Source organism: Suricata suricatta, chromosome 8 (genome assembly GCF_006229205.1).
Source record: "Suricata suricatta isolate VVHF042 chromosome 8, meerkat_22Aug2017_6uvM2_HiC, whole genome shotgun sequence".
Taxonomy (NCBI): Eukaryota; Metazoa; Chordata; class Mammalia; order Carnivora; family Herpestidae; genus Suricata; species Suricata suricatta.
In genome coordinates, this window is record NC_043707.1 from 8,285,743 (window position 1) to 8,310,684 (window position 24,942).

The following is a 24,942-nucleotide window of genomic DNA, read 5'->3' on the forward strand; positions in this document are numbered from 1 at the left end:
ATCTGAGGTTGGGGGCTGGCCTCAGGCCTCCGCTGTGTGGCTGAGGGGAAAAGGAGCCCGTGGCCCCAAGAGTGGGGTGGAGCCTGCCGGCGGGGAGACCCCAGGCAGGCCTCTTCACCTTCCTGGGCCTCCCTTTCTTGAGTGAAAGAGGAGTTCGCATCCCACCTCCCAGCGTGTGGCATTGTGGTCAGGAGCCCAGGCCCTACTCCACTGGAAGGCCAGCTGTGCCTCCTGCTGGCTCTCGGACCTTGGGCAAGTCCCCTTCTGTGACCTTGTCTTCCTTGCAAACTGGAGATCCCAACAGTCCCTGCCTAAAAGGTCAGAATTCCTCTCTGACCTGTGGGCTCGATCATACTGTTGGTTCAGTCTGAGACCCCACTCGTCACTGTCCCCGCCCTCTCCTAATCGGGTGTCTCCTGCTCAGCTCTAAGGAATCCTTCTCTGACACTCTCGCCCATTGTCTTCTGTCATAGCATTTATAATACTAAAATTCCCTGCTTTGTCACCTGCTGTCCCACCCAGGCGGGGTGCCAGGGCCCTTTGGTGGCACCAGTGCCTCGCATGGAGCCACTTGGCATCGCATGTTCGGATGACCTGCAGGCTCTGGAGCCCAGAGGCCCAGGTTCATTCCTCTGCCTCCCTCGCCATGAGCTGTGTGACCTCAGGAAAATAGTTAAACCATTTTGACTATCAGTTTTTCTCCTCCAAAGGCACAATTTTGGAAACACAGGTATAACGGATTCAGGCAATAATGATGCGAAAAGCAGTGAGTGAAAGCTTAATGAAAAGGATAGTCACATGGTCTCAATGCTGGAAAAACGGGATGGATGCCCCCTTGGACAAGTGCCCAAGCCCTCACATTACCAACAATGGCTCCCACTGTGATACAGCAATAGAGTACATTCATTACTCAGGGATGTTCCGCCAAAATTTCTAACCTGAATCTAACCATAAGGACAGGAGATCGGACAAATCAAGATGGTGGAGTATTCTGTAAGGCAGGTGGCCTGGACTAGCCAAATTTATCAATGTCCTAAAAGATAATAAAAGGGCAAGGTGGGAAGGAGGCAGGCTGTTCTTAACTTGAAAAGACTAATGGGGCACCTGGGTGGCTTAGTCCGTTAAGCGTCTGACTCTTGATTTAGGCTCAGGTCACGCGCTCACAGCTGATGAGTTCCAGCCCCAGATTGGGCTCAGTGAGGTCTGCGTGGGGTCCCTCCTCCCCGCTTCATGCGGATGTGGGGGGGAGGGGGAAGCTCTCAAAACTAAAAACAATTTTCTAACTAAATAAAAATAAAAAATATTTAAAGGAGGCTAAAGAGAACAAAGGGAAGATAGGACTTCGGATCCAGGATGGGGGTGTGGAAGGGAAGTATTATTTAGGACCAGTGATTAAATGGGTTTTAAATTTGAATAAAGTGTAGGTTAGCTTACAATTTGGCATCAGTATTTCTTGGGTATGAAATGGCATTGAGATCACGTAGGATGATGCCTTTGATCCCAGGAGATACAAGCTGAAGAATTTCTGAAAGATCTCCATAGCTTACGACGCCCAGCGGCTCGAACACGATCTGCGCATGCGTCCATCCCTCTTTCTGAGACTTATTTCGCGTGGCTGGAGCGTCAGATTGGGCGCCAGGGGGCGGAAATACGTCAGGGCGAATTCCCGTGATCCGCGGAGACGTCCAAGACAGCAGGAATGGAGGAGGTGCCTCAGGGTGAGCACTCCGAGGGGTCACAGATGGGGGGAATGAAGGGACACAAACCACTCTGACTGTGACCTTGTCCCCGCGCAGGCTGTCCCGGGACCGGCAGCGCCCAGGCGGGCCAAGGGGCCTCATGTCAGGGGTGCCCCAACCAGCGGCTCTGCGCTTCCGGAGCCGGCGCGGCCCCGGACCCAGGTGAGAAAGGGGCGAGACCTGAGCCGGAAGTGAAGGGCTCCAGCCGGGAAGAGGCGGGGCATGAGGGGACGGGCCCAAGGTTGGGTGACAGAGGCGGGACCAGGAGGCCTGTTGGGAGGGGTGGTCCCAGAGGAGGCGGGGCGTGGAAAAGTCCAGCGTGGGTGGGGCCTTTAGTCATGGAAAAGTAGAGGGAAATAGTGGGATGGGGGGAGCCTGAAGGATCAGTGACAGGCGCGGAGTCCAAAGGGGTCTTAAGCGGGGCGGAAACCTGGGCGGGGCTGGAGGTTTGAGTGACAGTGACCGGCAATGGTGGGGGCTGGGGTTGTCAGCACCGGGAGTAGGGTGTAGATTTTGAACTCGGAGATGGGGGGGTGGGGAACTCGGGCTTATTCATCGGACAAAATGATCTTTCTTTGGAAAAGGAGCGATGCTCATATTCAGGTGCCAGAAGTATGTGTTTGTCATCTCGTGGGCGCAGTGGTCTGTGCGGGGGACACAGCTGGGAATTAGACCTGGTCCCTGCCCTCTGTCATAGGCGAGACCCACAGTAAGCAAATAAATAAGTAAACCGTCCCAGCAATAAGGACATTGGAGGGTGGGGAAGACTCCGGGGACCCACGGGAAGGATCTTAAAAAGCAGGAGGCTGGGAGAATTTTGAAGGCGTTCAGAGACTTGGGTTTGATTCTTGGGTCCCGCAAACGTATGACCTTGAGCGAGAGTCTTAACTTCTCTGAGCCTCCATTTTTCTCCCCCAGAGCAGGCCAGGGGCGCCTGACTGGCTCACTAGAGCCTGCAACTCTTGATCTCAAGGTCATGAGTTCAAGCCCCACGATGGGCTGGGAGCCTGCTTTTCAAATACGTGTGGAGGAGGAATCATTCTCTCAGGGTGTATCTTCAGGAGTTAAAGGGAGGCGAAACCTTGAAGGTGTCACAAGGGTGTCCTGTGACCGGTCCTCCTAAGTGCCTGCTATTTGTCAGAGTTTCTCCCGTGGTGCTGCTGACCTTTGGCTCTGGATAATTCCTTGGGGTGGGGGACCGTCCAGAGCACTGATCGTCAGACATTTCACCGCATCGTAGCCCCTACACGCTGCAGGGCAGTAGCACCCCTTCCGTGTACCCCCCAGAAACGTCCCCAGGCAGACCGGGCCCCGGGTGGGGAAGTGTCCCAGTGCCGGAGCTCTTCTAGAGCTGGGCATGTCGCGGTGGATGCTGTGACCGTCTCTGCCCTCGTGGAGCTTATGTTCTAGAAGGGGGCACAGACCAGTCACCCAATGAACGAGAAGACGGCAGATGCGCCAGCTGCCTCAGTTTCTCGGTCGCCTGTGTTACCGGCATCAGCTAGGTTGTATTTCACCCACAATCCCTTGAAACAGCCCCAGGGACTTTGCTCCTGCCAGTCCATGTAGTTGGGGCCTGATCCCTGTACGTGTTTTCTTTGCAGCCATAGAAGAAATCAAAGAGAAACTGAAGACCGTGAAACACAAAATCTTGGTGTTATCTGGGAAAGGTGGTGTTGGGAAAAGCACATTCAGCGCCCACCTCGCCTACGGCCTCGCGGAGGATGAAAACACCCAGGTGGGACCTTGGGCAAAGCTGGGCGGGGCCCCGGGGTGAGGGTTCTCGGGGTTTGTAGAGAACGGTTTCCTTAGACTGAGCGGCGTTGGCCTCCTTGGCCTCGAGCTCCTGGCAGAGAAGGAGGAGGCGCCTCGCCACCGGGCAGTGAAACAGAATGCCTGCTGCGATTCCCCAGCTGTGAAAACGGACGGCAGGTGTGGACTGCTCTTGGTGCGTGATTGTCTTGTGAAGTTCCGACTTCTTTCTCTTGATTAGCCCCTTCTGCCTGTTGTCGGCCAGGGGTCTGCAGACTATGGCCCAAGGGCCAATTCACCTCCTCTCTGGTCTTCTTGGGGGCTGTGAGCCAGAATGGTTTTTATGCTCAGAAATGGTCGCTTTGAAATTGTTAGATCGCAGCCTTGATTTTGCCCACAAGGGCAAAAAACCCCTCCTTGAACAAGAGGGGTTTGAACTGCATAGTTCACTTCTGTGGGTGTTCCCCAGCTTACTGTGGGCTAAGAACATAGCTGTAACGTTCGTAGGAGTCGGTGCCAACTCTGCTCTGCAAGTTTCCAGTCAACGGCAGGTAGTTAAATTTGGGGAGGGGTCAGAGGTTACGATGGATTTTCGACTGCACAGGGGTAGTCTTGCTCAGAGGTCAGCTGTGTTTTCGCTGTGGCTCTTGAGGAAGAAAATCTCTGCCAGCCCCTGAACCGGGCCGCTCGCTCCTGCCCGAGTGTACACGTGAGCACGGGACCCCCACCTGCCCGTCCCGCTCCCCGGATTTCCACCTCCGTGACAGGTGTGATGGGCGAGGAAGCAGGGGAGAAGCTTTGTACCACGCAGTTCAAATGGAAATGTACAGTCCCTGTGGTTTTTTTTAAAACAGCTTTGGATTATTCATGGGACTTGACGATTTTGCATTGATCTTAGAAAAATGACCCTACTTTGGTCACTACTTTATTTCCAAGAAGAGCACGAAGACTGTGGTTTCTGGCACGTGCACGGGCGTACGTGTGTGTGTTTAAACACAGAACACATTCCGTCTTTTTGGGTTTTTTTTTTTAATTCCAATAAATACCACATGAGAACTCGTAGAGCAACGTAGGGGTGTCTTTGAATCCAGCTATCCAGTAGGTTGAGCACTAAATGGGCGCCCTGGGTGGGGGAGCCTGCTGTCGTCCGGATGTGAGTTGCCAGCTCACTGCCCTCCCGTGTCTCCGGATCCTGCTCGGGCATAGGGAAGACAGGTGTGTTCTGTTCGTGTCGAGAGCCATTTCTTCCCATCTCTCCTCTTCCCGTGGTCTTTGTGTCTCTCGTGTGCGGACTTATTTCTGAGTATTAGTTTTCTCTTCGTGCATTTTGGATATTGACTTATTTTTATATAGGGGCCTGAGTTTCAGTTCAGAAGTCTTTTCTGACTCTGATAAATGGCTCTCCACTTTTTGTTTAACGTAAAAAAAAAAAAAAAGTGCTAGAAGGGACTTAAAGGTACATTTAATTGAATATTGAAGTTTCAAAACCGCTAAGTGTTGGCTGTTACATTTGAAAATTCTGGAAGCTGGATTCGTCTCAGTGTTTTATACCTGTAGGAGGTAAACCGTTCTACGTTAGGGTGAAACAGCTTAGCGGAAGGCTTTATTTTGGGCCCAGAGAAGCCAGCCACAGTGGGTCGACATTCACGCCCACCATTCTGATAGGCCCTCCGTGTACACACGGGCCTCTGAGACCCCTCCCCAGGATGCAGCGACTCCAGAAATCCGTTTCTCAAATCTCCGGATTAAGCAGTTAGAGTTTGCTCCAGGGGTTGGCAAACTTTGTGTGAAGAACCAGATGGTGAATATTTTGGGTTTTGCAGCCGTAGCGTGGCCCGCTGAGACTCTGTGCTTTGTGCAGCAGCTGTTTAGTCCTGCCCTGAAATCGAACCCGCGTGGCCAGGTTCTGATACAATCTTACTGCCATTTGTGTTTGAATTGTACATAATTTTTATGTCATGAAGTTCTTTAATCTTTTCCCCCTTCTCCAACCTTCTAAAAATGTAATAACCGTTCTTACCTTGCCAGCTATACAGAAACTGGTAGCAGGCTGGGGTTGGCCCCTGGTTTGTAGGTTGTTGGCCCCCGGTTTGGAGGGGACACACCAGAAATTCCAGTGCTCACCTGGGATGTGCCTCTTGGGCGGAGGCCCGAGCGAGACCTCGGGCAGGGCCGCAGGCTGGGGGCAGAAGATGCCGGACTCGGTGATCGGGGTTCTCCGCCTCCCCAGGCTTGAACTCGCCCGTATTCCTGTTTTGATGGTCTGATAATGGTGGAGCTGCTGTTGCTGGCCTCCAGTGGCTGAGGCGCGCTTCTCTGGAATCTGGTGCCCACCACCCAAGATGTGCCCTCGGGCATGGGACGAGGGGGAGAGAACTCGGAGGGACCCCTGGGCTTGGCGCAGGCAGCCTCTGGACTGTGGCGGGGACTCATGGAATGTGTGCGGCAGGCAGTCTGGTGGGGAGCCCCCGGGAAAGGCAGCCGAGGGTGAGGCCGAGCCACACCAGGAAGGCTTTGAGTGACCTGGTGTGACGTTTGGTGAGCAACGAGGCAGGATTTGAGTGTTGGTTAGGAGCGTCGCGGGGAAGTCAGCCGAGTGTGTGACTGGGTGTTGTTAGAGGGGACACAGGAAGCCAGTGGGAGGTGGGTGTTTGTGGCAGCTCCCGGAGGACCCAGATTGGGGCAGTGGGTGGGACCAGGGCCACGGAGCAGAAGAAGGGAGAGTCCAGGAGACAGAAGCAGCAGGGCCTCACCGCTTTTGGACAGAGCGGGGGTCAGAGCTCCAAGGTGCTGGGCACAGCGTCTCGCGGTGGCCAGGACCACGGGCTCTAGAGTCGGACCCCCTGGGCTCCCGTCCCAGCTTTGTCCCCACCACTTCTGTGACCGTGGGCTCCCAGGCTCGCGGCCTCCGTTCTCTCTGTAGGGTGAGTCTCGGGACCGAGTCAAGTGATGGATGTCAGTACGGGGCCTGACGCGTGCAAGGTGACTGCAGTCCTCCCTGCTTCATCCGCTAACGGGAGCCGGAGCGGGAGGCGGTGGCGGTTTCTGCTTCAGCGTCCCCGACGCCCCGGGCCGAGGAGGTCCAAAGCCTACTCACTGGTTCATTCTTCTGTGACCCCTTGCCATTTGAGGGTCAAGTGTCTATGGGCCGGCTGGCCAGCCACAACCTGTGATACTTGCTGAGAGGGTATCCCTCCTCTCCGGAAGGCTCTCCGCTTGGAGAAGCTGCCAGGCCTGTTCTTAAACGGCTCCCCGGAGACGGCTTCAGCCAGGCCGGATGCCAGCAGCCTCTTGGAAAGAGGCCACGTTTACGTCCAGCGATGCTTCCACGTAATTCGGTTCTCAAGTACGTGTCAGGACTCTGCAGCTGCAGGAAAGCACGGCGTCCGTGGCGGACAGACGGCTCAGAGGCTGCGCTTCTTTATAAAAAAGTCTGCCCCGAGTAACGTCTGTTTCCCCGTAGATCCTACTCAGGACTGAGCCCATCACTGTCTCCAAAGGCCGCAGGCTCCAGACGGACAAACAGCAGACCTTGGCATCTGTCTTCCTGATTAACTTCAAGGAGCACACGTTCCTTCCTTCCCTGAATTCAGGCCAGAGGTTCGGGTCCCTCTTCTGTCCACTGAGTGGTGGCAGCTCCTCCCTGACTCTGAGCAGGGCTCTTCTGGGTTTGCGCTCGAGGCGGGCAGGCGTCCCCACAGCTCATTGGCGAAGGGCCTTGAGCTGAGAGGGACCAGAACTCGGACGCCCTCTCCGACCCCATGACTGATGACCGGCAGGCTGGGGTTGTGTGGGTCGTGCGGGAGCAGATTTGGAAGTTACCCCTCAGTTGGCAGACCACAAAGGCTGATCTACTGTCATGCACGACGGAGTCCCCAGCTCCCGCAAGGGACCCAGTGGTCCTCTCGCTTTGTGGCCTGAAAGTGAGCTGCAGCCTGAGCGGGTCCTCTCTGTCTCCAGGGCTTATAGACTTCAGAGCTTGGGAGGGACCCGATGGTCTCCTGAGCATGTGATTCCTGGATCACGAGCTGTGACGGGTGGGGGGTAGAGAGAGAACATTCCACATGGGGTGACGTGGCCCTGGAACGCCATCCAGGCTACAGCTCACCTCCCATCACCTCTTTTTCTTTTTAAAAATTTTTAAGGTTTATTCTTGTGACATAGAGCGTGAGCGAGGGAGGGACAGAGAGAGGGAGACTCAGAATTCAAAGCAGCTCCAGGCTCTGAGCTGTCAGCACAGAGTCTGATGCAGGACTTGAACTCCTAAACTGTGAGATCGTGACCTGAACTAAAGTTGGACACTTACCTGAGCAAGTCAGGCGCCCCACCCCCCATCAGCTCTTAAGGGGAGGTTGGGATCCTGATGGCACCCTGCTCCCCCAGTCTCTGGCTGGGAGACCGTTGTGGCAAAGCCTGCTTGTCTCATCGGGCTTCTAGCACCTTCCACAGAGGCCCTAGTAAGGTTTACTCAGGCACGTTTCTCTCTGCTCAGGTTCTCTGGCTTGAGCAGACAGGGAATTAGTTGGATCGATATCGGGGTAGTGACAGGTTGGAAAGGAAGTCTGAAAGGGACAGGACGCAGCCACCCAGAGGTCTGGAAAGCAGGGGTGAGTCACAGCCTTTGTGGGCACCACTGCAGGAGTTAAGGCATGGGCTCTGTCTCCCGCACCCCTGCATCATTTGACTCGGGATTCACCCCCTTCGTTGTGGGGCACCTGGTGCCTCTCACCGGGTAAAATGGCCCCCTAAGAAGGGGCACGGAGATGGAGCGGCCAGAAGCCGAGAGCATGAGGGAAGCCTGTTAGAGTAGTGACGGTGTGACTTCCTGAGTCATGAGGCCCTGAGGTAGAACAGCCGTCCACACCGCTGCCACCACCAGCCTCAGCGCCGGTGTGAAGGGGAAGGAAGCGCTCCTCTGCTGGCGCGTAGTTGTGCTGCGTTCTCCAGGCAGCCCAGCAGGGGGCGGGGGAGGCCAGAGGCTGATCTGACCCTGACTCGGTTCCTGATCCAGGGCGAGCAGAGTGAGGAAGTGGAGGTTGGGCTCTGCTGGGAGCAGTGAGGGGAAGCAAGAAGCAGATTTGGGGCAAGTTAAAAAGTTACCCAGAGGTGCTGCACTCTGGATCCTTGACATGGAAACTTTCGAGAAGAATTCTGTGCTGCTGCTCCCAGGGATTTTGAAGCTGGCTCCTGGCCTCTCCTGGGCCACACGGGGCAGCTGGGGTGTTTGGGGCGGAAGGAGTCCTCCACACCTGCATGCAGCTTTCCTAGCCTGCCTTCTTCCTTTCAGTTTACTGTCTAGGGAAGCCATCACTAGCCTTCAGGATCCCAGCGCAGTGCGGCCTGGTCAGAGGCCAGGGAGGGCCTCTGCTCTGGCCCTTCTCCCCAGGCCGCAGGGGTAGTGGGAAGAGTCCTGGTGTTGGGGCCAGGAGATCTTGCTCTGTGTCCTAGCTCTGCTTCTTGGTTACTGAACAAGACAGTGGGCCTCTCTGAACCTCCGTTTCTTCTGTAAAGGAGAGGGCATGATGCCCACCTCCCCTTTGAGCACATGGTAAAGGCTGAGTGAACAGTGGCTGCCCCTGAATCTTTAAGTGACCGGACCCTGTGTTGTTCAGTCACCCTGGAGTTAGCCAGGCGGAGTGGGTGCGAAATCGGTGGTGTCAACGGACTTTAACCGTGTTCTCTTTAGGAGTTCTCGACGGCATCTCTGTGGCCTGGAAGAGAAATGTTGTAACCCCCCTGAGATCCCATTTGGTCCATGTTTGACTTCGTTTCTTTCCATCTTCTCCACTTCTCCTTTGCTCAAGCCCTGTCTCGTTCCCAGTTGTGCACATCTGGAGGACTGTACGTTGGATTGCATCACTGCTCTGGTGTCTTCTTGTTCTCCAGGTCGCTCTTCTGGACATTGACATATGTGGGCCGTCGATTCCCAAGATGATGGGATTGGAAGGAGAGCAGGTGATGACCAGGGTGCTCCCTGCAGCCCCGTGTTCTCCGGCAGACCGCAGCGCCGAGCCCCTGGGCCCGCGTGGGGCGGAGCCGTGCGTCTGCACACGGCCGGGCTGCGCTCAGACGAACGTTTGCTGGTCCGTCTGCCTCAGCGACAGCCGCGAGCGTGGGGGCTGGGGTTGGACGAGAAGCTCACCCCCGCCCTTCGAGAAGCATCAGTTTCAGTGCCTTCTCTGAGGGGAAGGGAAACACAAGTGAAATGCAGAAGTAGGACGCGGAAACTGGGCCCTGCCTGGGAAAGCGGGGCCGCTCTATGCCAGGGGTCTGTACCCTGGAAACACGGGAATGTTTTTGCCCTTGTCACCCCTGGGGAACTGAGACTGTGAGGCGGGCGAGTCACGTGTGGTGGGGGCAGGGCCTCAGCCCCACAGCAGCCTGTGCGGGTGCTGATCTCCCCCTCCTAGGGGGCACGACGGTCCCAGATGGGGTCCTGCCTGAGGGCAGTGCCCTGACATGGGGCTGGAGGGCCGGGATGTTCCCAGGGTGTTAGATGGGCTCATTCGCGTCCTTGCTGGGTGCTGCTTGGGAGCTGGGGACAGTGGTGAACAAGGCACATGAAGACCCTGGCCCTGGTGGGAGGGGATGGTTGACAGATCTTGGAAAATGGAAGCAGGGTAGAGGGGCTGGGAGGAGCAAGGGGAGCTGCTCCGTAGGAGGGTGCAGGGGAGGAGCCTCCAGGGCTGGGAGGGCAGGAGGGGCAGGAGCCCCTGAGCAGAGTGTCCGCGACATGAGGACTAGTGGTAGGTGACAGGCATAGGGGAGCCGGATAGGAGCCAGAGGCAGACAGACCAGGCCTGTGGTGCTGCTCAGGCCTTGGCACGTGCTGCTGAGGGTGTCCAGGAAGGGGCGTGACGCCGTCCAGGCATGGGGCACAGCTTCGGGTCTGGCACGAGTGCTCCCGGGCCGACTGTCCCCAGCCTCGTGGCACGTGCCCACGGCACAGCTCTGTTTACTGGTCAGTTACATCCGCGTGGCGCTGCCTGTCCCCGTACATGAGTACTGTGTGGACTCTGACGTTCTCACCTGTGAGCTACAATCCAGGTCCCACTACCTGCCTCTCTTACACTGTGGGGTTATTACATTTTTCATTCTCTTTTAAGCCTGCTGTTGTGGAGAATGAGTTTAAATAGGAAAGAAGGGGTTTTTTTGTTGTTTTTCAACTAAGACCTGGGTGACGTAGGTGAAGGGGGACCAGGAGCACATCTGTGTGATGAGCAGAGTCACTGATGGAATCCTGGAGTCACTCACGGTCGTGTACCTGAAACTCACCCAGCACTGCATGTGTACTGTAATTAAGCTAAGAAAGATGACAAAAACCCTTCCGTCCAGTCCCAGAGACACCCGGTGTAAGGCGGCATGTCTGTGAAATGTCCGCAACAGGCCAGCTGTGGAGGCAGAGGGGATGGTGGCCATCCAGGGTGGGGGATGATCGCTAAGGGGTGATAAAAACACCCTAAACCTGGCAGCAGGGGCCCAGCTCATGTGACCATCCCGAGAGCCAGTGAGTCGTGGGCTGGGGGGGGGGGGGGCTGGCTTGGTGTGGGAGTCTGCCCTCCGGAGCGCGTGGCAACAGGCAGGCTCCTAGTTGGGCTGAGACATGGTTGCTCAGAGCGCCGTGTGGCGGGCAGTGAGGAAGACGGCTGCAGGCTGGCTGCTAACCAGCAGCTTCTGGAGGGAGGGTCTGCATCTTGACGTGGCCCCGTGAGCTCCCTGTAGACAACCCCCCCCACCCCCCCCGCCAGTTCTTGTGCCCCCCGGGCAGACACCCTGGCCGCAGACGGGGCCGGGTCTGTGTCACCGCTTTCACCGAAGCTCAGACCTTCACGCCTGGACTTTGACAGAGATGGTCATGGGCACTTCCTCAACAACCCCGCCTGACCGGGGTCACGACTGTAAAATCCCTCAGACCCCAGATTCTGGGTGAACGTGGCTAAGGGTGGCTCCCTGATGAGAACTAACCAACCAGGGCTCCAAATAACCAAGTTCAGGGTTGGGGGGGTGTGTTGTGAACCTATGGCCTCTGTCAGCTGTTCATACTCTAGTAAGGATGAGTGGTAGCATTTAAGACAGTGAATTGTGTCATATCTAGTTCTTCTCTTAATGTGCAGGTCGGTCTGTGTGAGAAGTGGGCTCAGGCCTGTCATTTCTTACAAAAATGCATGTCCCTCCGTGTTCCTATAGGTTCACCAGAGTGGCTCGGGCTGGTCTCCAGTGGTGAGTTTGTTTTGTTTTGTTCTTCATTGTTTATTTTTGAGAGAGAGCAAGTGACCCTGAGCAGGGGAGGGGCAGAGAGAGAAGGAGACACAGCATCTGAAGCAGGCTCCAGGCTGTGAGCCGTCAGCACAGAGCCCAAAGCGGGGCCTGAACCCACAAACTGCGAGATCATAACCTGAGCTGAAGCCTGACACTTAGCCGGCTGAGCCCCCCAGGCGTCCCGTTGCCACTTTGCTTTATGTTCAGGGTAGTGTGTTGTATATGATGGATGTGGGTTGGCCTGGCAACACTTTCCTCAACGCGACTATCAGTCAATAAAGACTGACTGAGGTGCTGTTTCAGGTGCGGGAAGTACAGTTAAGATCAGGGACCGGCAAACTGTTTCCATGGAGGGTCAGACAGTAAACATTTTCAGTTGACGGCCACAAGCCACGCACTACTGTCGCGGGCAAGCAGTGAGATGGGAACGAATGGCCACGGTTGTGTTCCAGTAAGACTTCGTGTACCAGACCAGAAGGGGGCCAGCCCAGGCGAGGGCAGCTCCAGAAAGGGTGCTTCAGCCGAGGCTAGTCCGCAGCACAGGGCCCCAGGGTGCCTCTCTCAAGTCCCCCCAGCATGGCAACCCTTCTTCCCCCCACCCCCAAACTGACGTGTGGGTTCAAAGAATGAAGAGACCCAAGGCGCCTGGGCGGCTGTCAGCTAAGCGCCTGACTCTTGGTTTCGGCTCAGGGCACTGAGCTCAGGCTCCACGCTGACACTGCAGAGCCTACTTGTGATTCTCTGTCCCTCCCTTGCATGCATGCTCTTCTCTCTCTCCCTCTCTAAAAATAAATCATAAACTTTTAAAAAAATGAATAGACCCATAAATCACATAGACCTTTAGTTCCCAAAACGGTTTTTTTCATTATGAGCTCAAAAAAACGATCCGGAAGTGCCTGGCGCTGCGGTTTTAAATGTGTCTTGCTTCATCCTTTCTAGTTCTTGGAAGACAACCTGGGGGTGATGTCGGTGGGTTTCCTGCTCGGCAGTCCTGACGATGCCGTTATCTGGAGGGGACCAAAGAAAAATGGTTTGCCACTCCGCTTTTCCTCTTTGCTCACTGCCTCGCCGGGGCAGAACGGCTTCAGGTTTCCTCTGCAGCCCGTCCCGTCCCGATGGCAGCCGCCAGTGCTGGGCTCTGGCACAGTATCGTTTTTAAGCATCCGGCTGCCTGTCGTTGCCCTCACCGGTTGAAGGGATCCTCCCAGAAATAACAGCTGCTGTTGTAGGATTTCTAAGGTCTTTGAGAGGCTTCTTCTCTTTGAAACTTCTTTGACTTTGAAATGGCTTTATAGTAGCTTATTGATGCCCAGGAGGCATGTGGGGTGAAATCCTAGTAAGCCGATCGGGCCCCTGAGGCTCCAGGTACTGGTGCAGAGGCGGCCTTTAGGACGGGGCTGCTCAGCCTCGGCGCCCGTGGCCTCTGGGGCCAGGAGAGCTCCTGGGGCGGGGAGGCGTGGACTGCGGGCTGCCCTGCAGGGTGCGGGCACCCCGCCCCCGGCCCGCCAGATGCCGGCAGCTCCCCTATCCCGGTCGTGACCACCCGACGCCCCTGATTCACGATCGGCTTCCGGAGCGCGGCATGGAGAGAAACGAGCAAGAGGAGAGGCCTGACCGGGTGTCTGTCTGCAGGCATGATCAAGCAGTTCCTTCGGGACGTGGACTGGGGCCAGGTGGACTACCTCATCGTGGACACCCCGCCGGGCACGTCGGACGAGCACCTCTCGGCCGTCCAGTACCTGGCCGCGGCGCGCATCGACGGGGCGGCCATCATCACCACTCCTCAGGTGAGCGGGCGCCCGGGCGGGGCCGGCTCCACGCGGGGCCGCGTTCTCGTGCGGCCTCGAGACCCTGTTCTCGAAGCAGCTCCTCCGAGCATGTGCTCCGGCAGCGCTCCGTTCGGATCTGCAGAAACCTGTGAAATGCTTGATCCGCGGTCCCGCCGTTTGCTGTGAGCGGAGTGGTGTCCACGGATGGGAGCAGGAGCGGCTCGCGGCTGCCTCCCTAGTGTCCTGCCCCGAGCCAGTCCCCCGGCGCTGTTGGCCACCAGCCTGTCCCTCGTGGTCGCCTCCCCCTCCCTGCGCTCCCACCGCCACCTCCTGGCGGGCTTCCCTTCGCGTCTCCCACCCGTTCAGGGGATCGGCTTGGCCGTGGAGCCAGCCTGGGGTATAGACAGGTGTCTGGGCGAGCTGCTGCGGTCCTTGCCCCTGGGTGAGCGACGCCCAGGTCCTCCTGCCCCAGTCCACACGGGCCGTGCTGGGCCCACACTGAGAGCAGCAGCGTGGGCCCGAGTCATCGAGCGGTGCGCACACCCTGTCAGGCCTGCGATGCCCTGTTACGACCGTCCTCGCTCTCACGGGGACCCGAGAAAGCAGTTACACTCTCCACGGTTCTCTTCTCCCCTCCTCAGAAAGCACCACGAAGTAGGTTTTCGTCTGCGAGTCTGTCAGTACAGCCCCTCGGCCTCCACCAGACCTGGGCCGGGCACCGGCTCCACATGGGCCCCTGGCTGGGCGCCAGGGAAGGGAAGGCCGGTCCTCCCTCCGGGCCTGTGTGGCTCAAGGAACACGGGGCCGGACGCAGTGCTTCCATGGCGCTCCAACAGCCGTGCGGGACCAGCGGGGGTGGTCCTGTGGGGGTGCCCGGGGCAGGGCGTGGACCACGGGGTGCGGGTGAGAGGTGGTGCTGGTGCCCGGTGTCCGGGGCTCCTGGGGGCACGCGCAGGAGCAGATCCGGCCCTCCCGTGCCTGCAGCGGGGGAGCCCCTGGCCCGGAGTGCAGCAGGAGAGCGAGAATGAGTTTGTCCCTGGCTGCATGTTAGAGTGTTCAGAGGGGCGGGGGCGCACTCCCGACTGGCAGTGCCATCAGGCAGGGGTCCCAAACCAGGTCCCTAGAAGAGAAATCTGTTAGGGGCCAGACGCCAGCTCTTCCTTGTCAGTGTTCTGTGAACTGCTCTGAAATCAACCACTGAGAAACGACAGAAATCCAGTTTGCATCAAGGTGGCTTCTTCGGGGCTGCCTGGGGGCCTCCGTCCGTTGAGTGTCCGACTTCAGCTCAGGTTCAGGGGTTCAGGCCCCACATTGGGCTCTCTGCTTTCAGCTCAGCCTGCTTTGGATCCCCTGTCCCCTTCTCCCTCTGCTCCCAGCCTGCTCAGGCTCGCCCTCTCAAAAATGAAGGAACAATTTTAGAAAGAGGAAAAGGCACAGCCACGTTCACTGTGAAGGAGCTCGGATTCCCCCTCGGGCTCAAGAAGCGGGAAACGGAGCGAGCAGAGGCCGGCCCTTCTCCAGCTGCGGGAGGACGCTCCACGCTTGCGTGTCCTTCTTCTAAAACGTATCGGGGGAGTGGGACTTGAGAGTAGCAACTCCCTCTTTGTCAGAGCCCTTGCCAGCTGCTGTCACAGCCAGGAGGCTCTCTTCTGGGGGTCACTCGTGACAGCAGTGCCACCAGGAGAGCGCCCCAGCGGAACGGGGGGTGTGGAGAATGCTAGAGCTGGCGTGCTCGCTCAGGGTCTCTGTACGTCCGTCTCACAGGGACTGAGAACCAAAGGTGCGCTCGGGAGAGCGGGGGCTGGGGGCCGCGGGGCCCGGGCGCCCACGCGTGCTCCAGCCGCAGACGTGTCTGCAGTGCCGCGGCGCGGGGAGCTGGGGAGGTACTGGCAAGGACTCCGCAGGGTGCGCAGGCTGTGTGAGTCTTCAGAGCGCTGCAGTGAATTCGATCTAGATCCCCGAATGTGCCGTATTGCCTTCCCTTCTTGTCCACCCAGTTGTGTTCCTAACAGTCTAGACCAGAGGTTAGTAAACTTTGTCTTTTTTTTTCCTGTAAGACGCCAGATAGTAAATATTGGAGGCTTTCTGGCTCGTTCGGCCTCTGTCCCCGCAACCCCCTTGTAGCACAGGAGGACAGGAGCAGCCTGTGAGATGTGACGGGACGCGCGTGGCTGTGTCCAGACGTTCACAAAAACAGGCGGGCGCCCAGACTGGTCGCCAGGCCCTCCTCGGCTGTCTCCCTGACCTGGACAGTCGTGCACAGTGGCGTGCCAATGAGAAGACAGAGCACTGAGCGGTCGTCAAGGTTACCGTTCTGTACGTTCATTTTAGGTTTACGTCTGGCTGGTGAGGTTTATCCTTGGGGGGGGGGGGGGGGGAGTCGGAGCCTAGAATAGGGCCTGAGCACACGGTCGGCACCGAACACGTAGAGCTGGAGAGGCACTCTGCTGCAGAGTCCACTGCATCGCCGCCGCCCCTGCCCCCACGCGGGGCCCTGCAGCCTTCACTCTGACTTTACTATAAGTGGTCTTTTGGACCTTCCTAGGAGGTGTCCCTCCAGGATGTCCGCAAAGAAATCAGCTTCTGCCGGAAGGTGAAGCTGCCCATCATCGGAGTGGTGGAGAACATGAGCGTCTTCATCTGCCCCAAGTGCAAGGTGGGTGCGTGTTGGCCCGCGGCCTGGCCCACCAGCCCCTTCCTCCCGGTGGTGGGGGAAAGCTGGAGGGGCCCTCTGGGACACGGTTTCTGCTTTTCCCCTCATTCTGGGAAGTGAGATCCCTCTCTCTCTCTCTCTCTCTCTCTCTCTCTCTCTCTCTCTCTCTCTCACTCACACACACACACACACACACACACACACACACACACACACACTCTACTGCTCATTAAGGAAAGTTCTTCAGGAGTGGGTAATGTTTCATATTATGTTATTTTTGTTAATTGCTTTAAAATGCCCGTCTTTAGTCCTGAAACAAACTCCAAATTCTCCCCCTTTTACCTTGCCTCGTAGAAAGAGTCTCAGATATTCCCCCCAACAACAGGGGGTGCAGAGCGCATGTGCCAGGATCTGAAGATCCCTCTCCTTGGAAAAGTGCCCCTGGACCCACACATAGGTGCGTGACTCTGAGCGCCGGTCCCCATGTCATGTCACCGGGCACGGTGGGGCCACCGCCGCCGCCCCCGGGCCCACCCATGGGAGCTCCCCTCTAGCTGAGAAGCCATAGCCTGTATGGCTGGGGTCTGGTCAGGGGAGCGAGGAGACCTCCGTGTGAGGAGGGTGCTGGGTCGGGCCTGGAAGGTGGCATCACAACTGTCCTAGAGCTGCTGAAAGGCCACAGGAGAGGAATTCACCCCAGGAGAGGGGCCTGGGCAAGGGGGGCGGTGTGGTCCCCTCTCAGGAATTAGGGTCTGAGGTGAAATGCCTTCTTTAGAATTTTTATTTTTTAGAGACCAGGTGTGAGTAGGGGAGGGGCAGAGAGGGGGAGACACAGATCTGAAGCAGGGTCCAGGCTCTGAGCTGTCAGCACAGAGCCCGACCCGGGGCTCGAACTCATAATCTGCGGGATCATGACTGGAGCTGAAGTTGGACACCCAACTGAGCCATCTCGGCTCCCCCCAAAATGCCCCCTGTTTAATACCAGAGTCCCCTGGGCCCCTTCCAGACACCCCCTGACGGCAGTGAGCCCGGAGGAGGCCTGGTGGACCCAGTCCCCATGCCATGTTCACTCTTGCTCTGTTGCATGAGGGGGAAGGCCGTCCACACCTTTAAATCATACCTGCCTCCAACTTTGTTTTCTGGGCATCACAGAGTTGACCTTGGTTAAGTCATGCCTGTGAGCTGCAGCGGTGTTGGGGCCATAGCGGCAGCAGAGGGGCCTGGGCCGGCAGGCAGCCCCGGGGAGAAGGCCGGCTGGAGCCCCAGTGTGAACGGCTCGGCAGCCCAGCCTGGCAGCTGTGAGTGCTGAGGAGGAGGCCTTCACGTGGCCCTGAAGGGGAGTCGGGAAGGAGGGGGGTAGGACTTGCCCCCGGGGCTTGGCGTTGCCATGGAGAGGAAGACGCACCCAGGAGCGCGGGAAGTTGACAGCATTTAATGGTTGGGGAGAAAGGTGGCCAGTCCTGAGCCTTCCGGGAGCAGTGAACCCTGGAGACACTGTTGTGGGGAGGGCCCGGTTCCCCTTCACGTGCTGGGTCTGAGAGGCAGGGAGGGTTGAGGGGTGTCCGAAGGCTGGGGTGTGGCAGGGGACCTGCCCAGCCGGAGAGGTGGTGTGGGGGTGGAGGGAGGAGGGGCTGAGGGCATGGCAGCAAGGGCACAAGAGGGGCTGCTCTGCGAACCCTGGTGCCCAAGACAGGATCCTGGGAGCCTTCCTTCCTTGCTCCCCTCTCCAGAAAGCGCCCTGTGGTATGGGCTCCCCCTGAAACACAGACCACCCAGCTGCTGTTTCAGGGAGGGCGCAGACACCCACGGAGCAAAATCGGTTTGTACTGCCCAGACATGTGGAATTTGCCCAGCTTCTCCCTCCGGCTGTAAGAGCGCGGGTCCCCTGGTGCGGGTCCCTGACGGCAGGTGGAGCACAGGGATGGGTGTGGGTGAGGGGCTGGACGGGGGCTCCGGGCGCACTCGCGGCCATCAGCCTCTGCCTGTGCCACCACTGGAGTGCAGGAGGGGCGGGGCCTGGAGGAGCAGGAGGAGAGGGGGCCGCTCGCCCCCATGCAGGTCCGAGCCCCTCCGCGGGAGCGGGGCCAGGGGGCTGGGCTCCTGCCAGACTCTGGCCCACACCAGGCTGGTCTTAACGGCCACTTTTCGCAATACACGAGGTCGTCACAAAGCAGGGGGGCCGCCAGGGCAGCTGCTGCTCAGGCTGCAGCTGAGAGCGTGATGTGCCTGTGAGGAGGCAGTCTTGGGTGACCAGTTACATGTCCCCAGGCCTCACTTGTTGAAATCCTGCAGCCAGTGTACACGGCCCGGAAGCACTGTTAGCACAGTCGTTGGGTAGACGGTGGGCAAGGCGGTGAGGGCACTGGGACCCTCTGGCGCTGTCTAGCCCAGCGGGAGCAGAGGCAGGTTCCTGGGCACAGACAGGAAGGGGTGAAGGTGCACGCTCCAGCCCGTGCAAGGAGCCCAGATGCAGGAGGAGAGGCCGCCTCCCTGGCATTGGCATTGTCAGCCCTTCCTGGCCTCAGAGCCCTCCTCTGCCCCTGCTGGCTGGAGGCTCCAAGTCCCAACGGCCTCATCGGTAAGACTGTCCAGTGTCCCCCGGCCAGGGGACAAGTGACACAAGAGGACACCACCATGCCCTTCTGACAGCAAGGGGGGAGGCTTTAGAATGAGGAACCAACCGGGCCACCTTGGGCAGAGAAGATGAGAACAGTGGCTGTCATGTGACTATTGAGGGACTCTCCAGACCTAGTCTAGCTACCCTATTCCTGACCTCATCCCCGGGTAGCCTGGGGGCGTCTGGGCTCCCCCTCTGCCAATGCCCTCTCCTCTCAGCTCCTCCCCCGCCTCGATTTCCCTGTCCCGGGGGGGGGGGGGGGGAGCAGCGTCCTAGTGAAGAAGGGACAGTTCCGCGGCGGGCCTTGCTGGAACCCGCCTCAGGGTGGGGAGCAGAACCCCTGACCTTCTCGAACAGCGCTGGGCAGGCGGACAGGGGCCGGCCCAGGACTGGGAGAGGGGCGAACAGCACCTGGCTGTCAGGGTCCCCCAGCACTGTGGCACCTGGATCCTGGCTGGATACATCCTAGGACCACCTGCGTGTCCGTGGGAGGGCGCTGGGAAAGCCCAGCAGACGGACGGACGCCAGCGTGAAAGCACCAGGTGGAACATGCTTGTTGTACATGCCCATGCATGTTCTGTGCTCCTCCTGTGCTCTGCCCCAGTGAGGGGGGCGCAGAGCTTGCCTCACGTCACAGGCTCAAAAGACACCCCCCATTCATGTTGCCACTGCTGCCACCTTGGATTTTTTTTCATTTGTCTCCATAAGGTAAGAGTTGCGACAAAGGACAGTCTTTTTTGATTGACGCACCGGACTCGCCAGCCGCCGTAGCCTACAGAGGGATCATTCAAAGTATGTGTGCAGGAGTCCCGGGACTGCGGAGGGCGGCGGGGCGCCGTGGGGTCGTGGAGGTCCTGGCCCTGCTGCCTCCGGGGGGGGGGGACCCCTCACCCAGGAAGCCAGGTGTGAGGAACCAGGTGAGGGAAGACCAACGTGTGCCGCCTGCGTTGGTGGGTGGGTGGGCAGCGGAAGCCTGGATTTTAGGGGGACTGGGGGTGGGGGGTGGTCAATAAGCTTATAAGCTCTTGGGTTGCGGTGGCGTTGCTTTTACTTACAAAAATGGTGTCTAGGGCCAGGACCAGCCTTCGCAGGATTCTGGGTCTGTGGAGCGAGCCTACGGCAGCCCTCCAGCCATGCAGCTAGGCCCCGGGATGAGCGGGAGTCAGGAGGTCAGGCCCTCAGCAGAGACAGGGCTGTTGGGGGGGTGAGGCCCTCACCAGCAGGGCTGTCGGAGAGCCCGACTCATGGCCCCTGCCGCTTTGTCCTCTCTTCCAGAAATCCAGGAGTTCTGTGGCCACCATAAGCCAAAGCAAGAGCCCCTCCCCAGCTCCTGAACCACGAGAGAACAGGCAAGACGCAGGCCGCCCGAGCAGCGTGGGGACACAGTGGGGGTCACAGGCAGAAAGGGACCAGACTCTGGTAGGGCATGAAGTCATTTTTTAGAGATGCTTTAATCCTAATGTTTGTATACTTTGACATACAGAAAGGCTTTCTTTACCAATACGTGGTCTTAAAAAATTAAAAACCTCCTCAAACCTGTCCCCCGAGGCCTGCGTCCGGTGAGAAGCCAGCAGCTTGCTGCTCGGGGGATTCTGCTCCAACGGAAGCTTGTTCAGTTATAGGACTTCTCACTTAGGCCGCTGTCGCCGCAGAAGTGAAGCCTGAAAAGGAACCACAGGGATGGATGTGTGGCCTCATTGCAAAATCCAGTCATGGTTTCAAACAGCCTCGTCCAAATGCTGCTCCTTGTGAAGGAGGGAGAAATGAAAATAGTCCCCCAAGCCCTTGAAAAGCCCTAAATCACCCTGTAAACAGAACGGGGGGCCGGGGGCATGTGTGCACTGGACGCAGTCACGTCCGGCGTCCTCCAGTACAGGACAGGGTCTCTTTCCAAGTCCATGAAAGCAGAGACTGATGTCAACTCGAGAGTCCTCTCGTGGCCGGGAGCGGGGCAGGAACGACGCCACCAGGGGAAGGTTTCCAGGGCGGTCCGCACACACATGGACAGACAGGCAAACCCCTGTTCTCTCCCTCCCCCTCTCTCAGTTCCTGCCCCTCCCTTCAGGCCTGCTCGTAGGGCGGCTTTCGTACATGTTCCTCGTGAGCACAGGGTAAGGGCAGGCTTGGCAAACCCCCGAGGCTGCAGGCTGGCCCCCTGGGTCCGACCTCTTACCTAATGCTTGTGCATCTCCAGCCCCGCGGGGCCAGGCTTCTGGAAGTCCCTCGGGCTGGCCTGTGAGGGGAAAAGTCAGCTGTGGCTTTGTCCTCACATGTGAGGGGCCCGATTCTGCTGATTCAGGGGCCAGAGCAAACCCACAATGGAACCAAAAGCCCACAGAGCCCGTTGCTCAACGTCTTGGCATAAAGCAGCACTGGTCAGGTTTTAAGACGGTTCAATCCACTTGAAGATGAACCTTACCCAATTTGAAAGCGCACTCTCCCTTCTAGAAATACAAGCGAAGTTAAAAAATGGTTTGGTGTAGTATTGTTGTGTGTGTGGTCCGGACAGGGCAGCCATTTGCCATTGGCCTTGTTCACCGCCAGCGCCCGGAGGGCGGGGCCAGGAGGAAGACCACTCACCGTTGGGAGCACCGTGTGGGACAGAAAACCGGCTGTGACTTTGCTGATGTCCCTCTCGCCTCCCATCTTGCAAAGGACGTAGCCATAGAGGTTAGCAGCTTGGAGAGAGATGCCGGCTGTCACGAGGGCCTGCGCTCGGACAAAGCAAACTCTTTGAAGAGCATGTATTGAAACGTCCCCCCTCAAGCCACACGGCAGGGGCTCTGGCCTGTACCTGGTAACAGCCAGTCCCCCCCGAGCACGCCTCTTGTCCTCAGCAGCCCAAGAGGTCGGTGCCATCATTGCCCCATTTTACAGGGAGGAAACTAAAGCCCAGAGACACCAAAGTGCCCAAGTCCCAGAGCTGATGCCTGCAGACCAGCACCCCAACTCCACCGCCCCTGCTTGTAATGACCCTGTGCTCCCAGTGGGGATTTCGGTGTTCCCACACGTGAGGCGGGTCCCAGCAATGCAATTGTAAGAAAACTGTCAAATAAAACTTGAGAACGCTGAGGTGAGCTTATTCCTATTTGGGAAGGGTTCCAAGGTGACCACAGGCCCTGCTTACAACTCCACTCAGCATTAGTCATATGAGTCCAAAAGCTACAGCCAGATGGCCAGCAGGGGAGGAGGGGATGAACTGAACGGAGTGTGTCCAGACAGTGGACTATTACACAGCTATAAAGAAAGTTCTGAGAGGTGCTCCAACACCGACAAGCCTTGAAAATCCCACCTTTTGTGAAAGAAGATCGCAAACGATCATGTTCTAGAATTCCTGTTATAGGAAGTTTCTAGAATAGATAAGCCTAGTGGGACAGACAGGTGAATGAGGGATAGGGCTGGGGGGGAATGAGGGCCTAAACGTACAGGGTTAAATACCCCAAAACTCGCTGCAGTCATGACTGCATGACTGAAGCCCCTGGAAACGCGCCGTATCACATGGGCTCTGTAGGCATATCGGCCGGACCGAGAATCACCGCAGGGTGACCCGACGGGTAACACCAGCGCCCGCTCTTGCGGCCACGTCCGTGAGGTCAGAGCCCCACCTTACCAGCCACTTGAGCTTCAGGGAGAACAAGGTGCCGAAGAAGAACACAATCCAGATCACCGGGCAGATGATGAGGCTGAGCCAGAAGATGCGCACCTCCGCCTCGGTGGCCGTGGGGCGGTGCGGGGACACCTGCGGGCGGGAGGGGGCCGGGGGCATGCGGCGGCCAGGAGCCAGACCCGCGCGGAGCCCCGAGGGAGCCCCCAGTGCGGGGCCCACAGTACCTTTCTGGCCTCGAAGATCCAGTGGCTCTTCCCGTCTTCGTCTATCTGGTTCCGCCAGCGGAGGCCCACCAGGAGGCTGCCGGTGACATTCTGGGGGAGAGGACACAAGGACCCCGCGCTCCCGTAAAGATGCAGTCGTCTGGTCACTGACCAATGGAAGGTTGTTCACGTGGAGCTTGTCCGCAGAGCAGGAAGAGCGGGGGACTGAACCCGCAGGTTCTCAGAATCGGGTGGCGGCTTCTCATTCCCAACCCCATGTACCTTTAACGTGACTCCCCCCACCCCCAAAACAACGCTGCATACGTGTTTTAAGTGCCTGCCAAGTTTACCAAAAACACAAAGCCGGATGGAGCCATCCTGTCCTAAGACACATCGCTGCAGTTGTGACAAGTGAGGGCCAGAGCCACTGGTCAGCTCTGAACCATGGGTTCTAACGCGAATTTCAAGGGATGTTGGCTCGGTATGTAGCTGCAGTTTCAAGTAAACTACATCTCGGCTCAAGTCGGCCACGTGTGGCAGGGGTGTCCCCATCTGGAAATACGGCCCTCGTGTGTCCGGAGGGTCCTGAGCGAGGGGCGTGGCTCACCTTCACGGACCAGAAGTCACAGGACAGGAGGAGCAGCACGGTGACGAAGCAGCCCCCAAAGCTTCTGCTGAACCAGTCACAGCACACGTAGGTGACGGTGGCGCTCACTCGGAAAAACAGGTGGAAAAAGGTGGCCAACGGGTGCCTGGGAAGGAACCGCGCAGCCCCATCAGCGCAGGGGCCGAGAGGGCGGGCCCCGAGTGCACCCCGCGGGCTCGGACTTTTCCCACGGTCCCCGGGGCGCCGCCAGCCCCACACAGGCGCAGTGCTGTGGACGTCCGTCCACCACCAGTCCCGAGATAGTCATCCGTCTACTAGCATCTCTCCCCTCCAAGAATCCAGTACTTTCCCCTAATCTGAGTTCAAAGATCACTGGCCTTCCTCGAAACTTGGCTACCTCCAACAGGACAGCAGTCACTGCCTCCCCACCTGGCAGTGAGAAGGACCAGTTCCTTAAAGGTAAAGGTTGGGTGATTCCACCAGTAACTGAGCTGTCCATGTGCAGCCCATGTGATCGGGGAATGCGCGTTCCTGGATAGAGGGAAATCCTGACTCCGCCACAGCAATTGATAAAGGCAAAAGTGTGAAAGACCAGAGACCCAAGGGTAGATTGGTGACCAGGGCCACCCGTGCCTCCAGAGCAGAGAGAACTAAGGCCTACCGGGGCCAGGCAGGGGCTGGGGTGGGTGACAGGGACCAGGTGGCACACCGTTCTGGCATCCAGGCTTTTTCTTGGGAATCTATCTTGGTAGAGCATGGGGGCAAACAAGCAGGGAAGATGGACAAAGCAGCGGTGCAAGCCCTATGGGGGCTGGCACTCAAAGCAGGAGCCAGAGCCCAGGATGGAGGGGCCGGTGGATAGACGGACGGGGTCGGCCTCCTCACCCTGCTCTGCCAGGCCCGGGGTTCACACGAGGAGCCTGAACTTCAGAGCTGCAGCAGACAAGTGTTTTTAAAGGACAGCAACTGATAGCAGGACTAAGATACTGCAGGCCACGGTTCATGTGGGCCCGGGAGCCGCCAACCAGCAGCCTCCAGGGGCGTCAGAGAGGTAGTCCCGTCGGGAGGCACCTGCTTGTTCTTCCCAAGGAGGGTGCAGAGTGAGCAAGCCGGGGGCCTGTGTGACTCTGCGGTTTCTGACTCTCAAGAGCACGTGAACGGATTCAGAAGCAGAATCTGTAGTGGCTTCTGTCTGGGCTCCCGGTGTCCACAGGCAGACCCAGCAGGGCCATGACACCGGCCCTTCGCCAGCACGCTTCTCCTCTCTGCCTTTCAGATCCTGAGCTCTCCTGGGGGCCTGGGTACACGCCAGCCAGGGGGACGTGTACCCGGCCCCAGAGAACCAGATGTGATCGCATAGGCTCTCCAGCTCTGGAATGTTCCCAGACAATACAGCCCTCAGCAGTGTCTGATACCCTTTTAACCTTAAATCTTTTTTTTGTTTAGTTTTGTTTGAGAGCAAGGGAGTGCGCATGCGTGAATGGGAGAGGGCCGGAAGGAGCAAGACCGAGGAGCCAAGACTGAGGAGCCGAAGCAGGCTCCCCGCAGTGAGGGCTCGAACTCACAGACCTTGAGATCAAGACCTGAGCTGAAATCAAGAATCAGATGCTCAACCAACCGAGCCATCCACATCTCGCGCCCCTCAGCTTGTATCTTGCGAATCTCTTAACTCCGTGTCTTACACTGTTGCCTCCACACTGAGAATAAAGAAGTCCTCTTTCAAGAACTGAAACTTC

The 24,942-nt window shown here is 58.1% G+C and overlaps 2 protein-coding genes and 1 long non-coding RNA gene across 7 annotated transcripts in view; 1 reads left to right on the forward strand and 2 right to left on the reverse strand.

Annotated features, from left to right (window-relative positions):
* LOC115297977 overlaps positions 1 to 1,895 on the reverse strand; it is an 11,554-nt gene extending 9,659 nt beyond the window's left edge. The window contains exon 1 of the long non-coding RNA XR_003911547.1: positions 1,435 to 1,895. This is a non-coding gene — a long non-coding RNA (uncharacterized LOC115297977). The remainder of the gene's footprint in view (positions 1 to 1,434) is intronic.
* On the forward strand, positions 1,589 to 24,929 carry NUBP1 (nucleotide binding protein 1). 2 transcript variants are annotated; one of them, XR_003911545.1, is made up of 12 exons: positions 1,589 to 1,718; positions 1,797 to 1,901; positions 3,344 to 3,477; positions 9,378 to 9,446; positions 11,679 to 11,711; positions 12,690 to 12,780; positions 13,383 to 13,537; positions 16,065 to 16,175; positions 16,527 to 16,629; positions 19,498 to 19,581; positions 20,065 to 20,208; positions 24,653 to 24,929. XR_003911545.1 is itself a non-coding variant. In XM_029946244.1 (11 exons), exons 1-11 carry the CDS (start codon positions 1,700 to 1,702, stop codon positions 20,121 to 20,123), a joined length of 963 nt encoding a protein of 320 aa, XP_029802104.1. In that variant the 5' UTR covers positions 1,590 to 1,699; the 3' UTR covers positions 20,124 to 21,861. The 2 variants fall into 2 exon arrangements, 1 of the variants encoding a protein (XP_029802104.1); XM_029946244.1 differs by lacking the exon at positions 24,653 to 24,929 and having other exon boundaries at positions 1,590 to 1,718; positions 20,065 to 21,861.
* Positions 20,222 to 24,942, reverse strand: part of TVP23A (trans-golgi network vesicle protein 23 homolog A) — a 28,870-nt gene continuing 24,149 nt past the window's right edge. The window contains exons 3-8 of one of the 4 annotated variants that reach the window (XM_029946246.1): positions 23,207 to 23,351; positions 22,621 to 22,710; positions 22,400 to 22,528; positions 21,370 to 21,498; positions 20,963 to 21,022; positions 20,222 to 20,450 (exon numbers count right to left, since the gene is read on the reverse strand). In XM_029946246.1, coding sequence (XP_029802106.1) covers positions 20,963 to 21,022; positions 21,370 to 21,498; positions 22,400 to 22,528; positions 22,621 to 22,710; positions 23,207 to 23,351 — 553 coding nt within the window. In that variant the 3' untranslated portion in view covers positions 20,222 to 20,450. Of the gene's footprint in view, positions 21,499 to 22,399; positions 22,529 to 22,620; positions 22,711 to 23,206; positions 23,352 to 24,942 lie in introns of all 4 variants that reach the window. The other 3 variants (XR_003911546.1, XM_029946245.1, XM_029946247.1) reach the window with 3 other exon arrangements.

Bases quoted from the DNA above. Each gene is read 5' to 3' on its own strand.
- NUBP1 (XM_029946244.1), top strand. The intron at 12,781-13,382 runs GTTTGCCACTCC...GTCTGTCTGCAG, and splicing joins GAGGGGACCAAAGAAAAATG to GCATGATCAAGCAGTTCCTT. The intron at 19,582-20,064 runs GTATGTGTGCAG...CCTCTCTTCCAG, and splicing joins CTACAGAGGGATCATTCAAA to AAATCCAGGAGTTCTGTGGC.